The sequence below is a fragment of the Austrofundulus limnaeus genome, unplaced genomic scaffold, assembly GCF_001266775.1.
Source record: "Austrofundulus limnaeus strain Quisiro unplaced genomic scaffold, Austrofundulus_limnaeus-1.0 Scaffold472, whole genome shotgun sequence".
Classification (NCBI taxonomy): Eukaryota; Metazoa; Chordata; class Actinopteri; order Cyprinodontiformes; family Rivulidae; genus Austrofundulus; species Austrofundulus limnaeus.
This window is the reverse complement of record NW_013952874.1, coordinates 184,767-191,187: the sequence shown is the minus strand read 5'-3', so window position 1 is coordinate 191,187 and position 6,421 is coordinate 184,767. Positions and strand designations below refer to the sequence as shown.

The 6,421-nt window shown below is 36.7% G+C and overlaps 1 protein-coding gene across 1 annotated transcript in view; it reads left to right on the top strand.

Annotated features, from left to right (window-relative positions):
* aph1b (APH1B gamma secretase subunit) overlaps nt 1-4,388 on the top strand; it is a 10,061-nt gene extending 5,673 nt beyond the window's left edge. The window contains exons 5-6 of the mRNA XM_014025380.1: nt 517-644; nt 2,797-4,388. Coding sequence (XP_013880834.1) covers nt 517-644; nt 2,797-2,964 — 296 coding nt within the window. The 3' untranslated portion in view covers nt 2,965-4,388. The remainder of the gene's footprint in view (nt 1-516; nt 645-2,796) is intronic.
* Nucleotides 4,389-6,421: the final 2,033 nt, after the last annotated feature.

Here is a 6,421-nt window from a genome sequence, read left to right as displayed (position 1 = left end):
TCCAGAAGACCTACGCAACTTTTTTTTTTTGGACAAACCACTTGATATTCTACTTTTGGGGCATGTTACAAATTCTGAAATCTTAAAATTCAGCAAAAAAAATGGCATTTTATTGAGCATTCATGTACACTATATCAGTCTTAAAATAAGAAGATTCATACTTTTAATTAAGTTGTGTTAGAATTGGTTACTAAATAATCTGACTGCACGGCAGGCAATGCTCCAACAGAGGTTTTATTTATTTACAGGCAAAGTGTAGGAAAATTGGTACAGTCGTTTACTACAGGAAAAAAATAGAATGAAAATACAAAAGAACTATTGTAACTACTCAGGGTTTTTAATTGGACTAATTAATTACATTGTGTTTTTACTCTAAATTTAAGTAAGTTATATTTTGAACAAAAAGTAACACTTGTACAGCTGATGTGATGTCTGATCCAGATAAAAGAAGCTTAGTTTTATAGGTTGACTGCAACTGTTTTTGTTCCTTCCCTTTTCTCTCATTTCGTCTTTTAGCCTTCATGACGATGGCCATCATCCTGCTTCACATGTTCTGGGGTGTCGTGTTCTTTGATGCCTGTGAGAAACAGCGCTGGTGGGCCGTTGCTGCCGTTGTCGTCAGTCACCTCCTTGTGTCCTGCCTGGTGAGTGAGGTGTTTAAAGTGCAGTGAGAGATGAAAATGTTACTGAACCCAACAGAAGCAAAGATCACAATGTGCAAAATCTGGTTACACAAACTGTGTTCTGTCCAGAGCTGACTGATGAAAACCCATAAAAACTGCCATGTGATGTTAATCATTTTAACACACCTGTCACCAAAGCTTGTCTGCGGATATGTTCCAAAAGCAAAATACATTTCTTCTTTTATTTTCAGAGGTTAAAGTTTTTTTTTTGTTGTTGATTGGCAGTCTAAAATAAGCAAACATGCAAATCACTAGTTCAAATATTTGCAACAAATGGATTTATAAGAAGTGTGACTCAGTTTGTAAACTTCTTTTGCAAATACACTGCCTGGCCAAAAAAAAAAACAGGTCACACTTTAATGTTTAGTTGGACCTCCTTTAGCTTTGATTACGGCCCACATTCACTGTGGCATTGTTTCTATAAGCTTCCTAGACCTGACCAACTGCACCAACCCCACATCATCACTCCCCCCACAGGCTGGTACAATAGAGGCTTGAAGGGAGCATCACTTCACCTTCTTACCCTGAAACGCCCATCACTCCTCCAAGACAATKGGTCTCCACTATCCTTCCAGTTTTTAATAATGAATTATACAGTTTTTAACCCAAWTTAGTAGTTTCTGCAACCTCTTTAGATGTTTTCTCTGCTTGATGCCAATGATTTGAGCYTTCTCAAACAGACTGACCACAGGATGTGTCTTTGTACATGGTTGTTTAAGAAATGAGAAGCAACTCAATGCACCATTTGGGGTTAAATAACTTGTTTCCAGCTGAAACATTATCACTCAGGCAGTAATTATCCAATAGGAGGCTCGTACCTGTTTGCTTAGTTAAATCCATGTGGAGACTTTTTTTTTTGCCAAGCAGTGTATGTTATTGGATGATTTTATAAACGATTAGTGGATGCATTTTAAGATTCAAACACACTGTTGTGACATCATGAAAAATGATCAGCCTAGATACAGTATTAGGAAGAGAATTGTTGACTGCTACAATTTCCACATGCCAGAATGTGCCACCATCGTCTGTTGAAATAATGATATTCATGAATAAACACAATGGGAATGCGCTGTCGTCATACTGATCAGAAAAGGAGGTAACTGTGTTCACAAGATTTAGAGTGAAATCTATTTCTATGTATAAACCCCAAAACAAAAGCAAAAGACTCCATGAAGATGCTGCTGAAGCTGGACAGTTATCACCCACAGTGAAAGAGTTGTCTGTATTCTTTTCTGTCTCTGCATCTGTTATATAAAAAAACAACCACAAAAGAATTTCTAATAAAGTTTAAATATATATCAAGTGGAGCATCATAGTGAAAGCCATAATGCTGTGCTTGTGAAAGTAAAACTGTTGAGCCTAATCTTGACACTCAGATATTAATTGTGAGTTTCATACTGCCGGATAGGACATGGTGCTCTGAAAGCAACATTAAAAAGTCAGATTATATTTCGCAAATGCTCACAGAGTCAAAGGACAAGGAATCATCCAATGTTCTAATGAAATTTAAAGTTTATCATTACATTTGGAAGRAAACAGGACACTTAGAAGCTTGAAACTAGCCTCCAAACTGAAAAGTTCAGGAGTGGCAGCATCATGCTGTGGAGGTGTTTGTCTGCCGGACTGACTGGTACACTTCAGAGTTAGATGGCATCATAAAAACAAGAACAATATGTTGAAATATTGAAACAACATCTGAAAGATTTGTGAGCAGTGCAGCCTGCCAGTCTGACTTGGACCCAACAGTTTCAGGAGGAATGAGACAAAATTCAACAAACTGTTGTGAGAAGCTTGTAGAAGAAACTCAAAATGTTTAAAAAGTGCAACCAAAAACTAAGACAACTTGTGAACATAAAGAAAATTTATGAAATTTATCTTATTAGTCAATGTTTAACAAATGAAAATAATTTTGGGAAACTTAACTGGCCTAAAACTGGAAAGCTTTAGTCTGATTTAGGCATTATTCAGCATTTGGCAAATAAAATAAAGAGAGGAAAAAAATGGTTGTATGTGTTTTATCCAGTGTGGTTTCACCAGTGGATTTTGGAATGAATCCAAACTATAGAAGGAAAGCAGGAATGTTGATTTCTGTTTTTTTTCCTCTTCCTCACAGACTTTTCAGAACCCAGAGTACGTAGCCAGCCTGGTTCCCACCTACGTCGTCTTGTTCCTGATGGGCGTTTGGGCGTTTTACACCGCCGGTGGCTCGCTCCGAAACCTCAAACTCTGCCTCACCTGCAAAGACAAAGACTTCCTGCTGGCCAACCATCGACCAAGATAACGCTGCATGTCAGCAGAGTGACAGGACTCTATCCAAAGATCACACACACACACACACACACACACACACTGAAAGGTTGTTAATCTGCTGTTTCATTCTGTCTCATTCAAAGTTAAAACTGTGGAAGTCTTCGACAAAACAAATGTAGATGATTACTTTGGACCATGCAGAGCTCAGTATAGGTTTTGTTTTTTAAAAAACAAACTTCATTTGAACGGCGGCACTGTTTTTCTCTCCTGATGCTTCAAAAGAAACTCGCATGACGACCCTCCTGACATCCTTTGTGGAGTTTGACGGTTCTGCCAACTTAATCTGCCGGCTGCTTAAAGCGGTTTAGATGTGGATCGATCATGTTTGAAAACTTTCTGTAAATAAGTTGACATATTTTTTTTAAACCTTGCTGTGCAGATAGTGAAATCTTTCTGATTCGCCATCTTCTGTCTGAATGAGAACTTGTCTTGAAAGGAACACATTGCTGGTGTTTACTTGTTTTTAATCTGGTTGTTTTTAGGCATAATATCTCTTTAGATTATAGGATTAGAAAATCGTACAAATAATATGAACAAATTCAGCTTTACCTGCTTGTGATKGTCGGTACTAATCCTCCTGTAGGAGCCCATTGGCCAAACGGGAAACTAAACACTGAAGCTTTTTTTTCTTCAGACCAGCTAATGGTTTATTTACTTAAATTTTTACACAAATACTTTTTCTCCCAGTGAGGTTTGAACGTTCACATTAATCGTGCTTTTTGTGTTTTGTTTGTTGTTCAGAATGAACAAGTCTACTGCATCAGAAATTTCCCACCCTGAATGTTTTTTTTAATCTTTTTGCACYTGATTTGAGTTTGTTGATTTTCTAGTACTGCTTATATAAAAGCTGATGATTAAAACTCATTGGCTTTAAAGTATGTTAGAAATGTATGTTTTTACATTTTGAGTTCAGTCAATCAAACGAACCAGACCTGCAATAAAAAAAAATCAGGTTGTGATCAGTCTGTTGTTGTTTGGTGTCCTGCAGAGACGTGTTCTTGGTTTGTTGAATTTACGTTCTGGTGCGAGAAAAGTTTCTGTTGCAGTTAAATAGAAGGACTGACCAAAACAGTATGAATATCTGTCAGTGGGCTCTAAAAAGAATAAATTGTAAAAACACCTGAAAGATAAAGTTGGAAAAAAAACGTTGTGTTTTGAATGCCTCAACTGCTCAATTTAGTTTTAATCTTTTTACAAAAATAAGGACCAATCAGTTTACATCCAGATGTGACCGGTTGCACTTTGTAATTAAAGGTGTTAGATTTTCCACTCTGTGTCAACTTTAATTTTAATTACTGAGAAAATATGTTGCATGTTTAGGCAAAAGAGTTAGAATAAGAAGTAGCAAATTAAGCGTTGGCCTGTTCATTTTCACTAAAATAAACGGAATGAAAATATTTTTCCTTTCATTTTCATATGAAGTAACACTACACACTCTTCATGGGCGCCCCCCTAAAAAACTATCATCAGCAGATAAAAACTCACCCAAATAAAAAAAAATAATGTTTAATTTCCTGTTCTGGTCATCAGGAATCACTGCTGAACCTGATGAGGAAGTAAAGTTGAAATGATTTAAAGTTGATGTCTTTGACTCAGGTTTATTGAAACCAGGGAATGCCAAAGAATAATCATAAAAGTCCGAGGACCACGACTGAAAAACACTGATTTAGATAATAAACAAAACAAAAAGACTGTGTGTCAGAATATTTTGAAACGTTTCAGCTTTATATGGCCAACGATATGTTTTCTCTGAAGATTCATCTAACTTGTACTCGTTCACCCACCTCCTGAGTATCAGTGTTTGGAAATCAGTGTTCAAACTCTTTTTTAACACTTAGATTTTTTTGTTTAAAAACAAAAATATTGCRAATAAACTTTGTCACATAAAATGTAACTTTATTGCAGTGATGGTGGTTTCTCTGTGCCTGCAGGAATGAAGAGAATTTTTATTTTATTTTATTTATTTGTTTATTGCGCGTCGGGGGGGGKGGGTTCTCTTTAGATAAAACCTGTACAAAACTTTCTGTGTCGATGAGGCCTTTACAGAAGTGTATCCAATAAAAATGTATATGGTTCGTTTTTGGACTTAACAACAGTTGATAATCATTGTACGGTCTGAATCATGACTTTCCAAGTCTAAGTTTTCCTTCAGTCACGATATTTTTAGAAGTGTTAAACCAAAGAAAGGTGGTGATCTGTAAAACCAAGCTCCAGTCCTGGTTTGTCACAGATTTTTGTCCAAATCTGACAAAMCAGTTTGAATCTCCAGCAGAGAGCTTACAAATGTCATCATTTCAACACATTTCAATAATTGGCTGCTGCAGAACTCTTCTACCGTCTCTGATTGTGGAACTGAATGTGGCTGATCTAGTTTTACTAACCGTACCTAAACGTCCTGTCACATTTTAGACAGCTCATGCTGACTTGTAAAGATATTCATCCAAAAGAAACATCAGTATATTTTTTATTTTGTTTTCAGAATAGATATCTTCAGTGTTAGACAAACTTTACATTAGATTTGTAAAATGTTAGAGTGTAAAACATTCCAGTCTGCTGCTCACTCAGACTGGAATCAGCTGCAGAAAGACTTTAAGGCCATACTTAATGGATTTGTAAGGCATCTGTTAGTAAATATTTCACTGATATTGATAGTTGTTAGCTTCTTTTATTCTCTGTAATGTTTCTTCTTTTATTTATTCTATTTATTATAATTCATTTTTAATTGTGCTTTGATGAGAGGTTTATGATTGGTAATGTTTGTGTGTTGTGAAAACTTGGCAGTCAGAATCAGRCAGGGAATTCAAAGTAAAAACTATTGGTAAATCTTGGTGCCACTTGTTGCAACCCCTGATGAAGAGAGCAGCTGACTAGGTCTCTCTTGAAGAATATATTTTTGATTCTTAACAGGATCTACATRGTTAAACAAAGGTTTAAATAAAGCRGTCTATGCAATAGGCACTAATGAACCCMCATACCCTCAGAGAGGCTGGCTGCTGAACTGTACTGAAAACGTCCTGATGCATCTCAGTAATCCAGATAAAAAATCAAAAAGAAAATAAATTGTRTAGGTCTTCTGGACGGGTTCTTCTCTAAGGAAACGTTTCGTCTCTCCTCCAAGAGACTTCTTCAGTCTGAGAGTTTCAGGCAAAATTCAGGCTTTTAAGCCCTGCCTCCATGTGACTGATGCTCTCATCACATGGCTATTGTTGACACCTAATTAACACCTATTGTTAACAGGGGGTGGAGTGATACTGGCAATAGCAGCACTGCTGAAAACAGGGATTAAAGTTCTCTGTCGCCACAACAGATGGCTCTTCATTTGAAGTGGCCAGGACAGATTTACATTTTGATTAAATGTAAAAAATATTTGCAATATATATATAACAGGGGGTGGAGTGATACTGGCAATGGCCGCGCTGTAGGAGGGG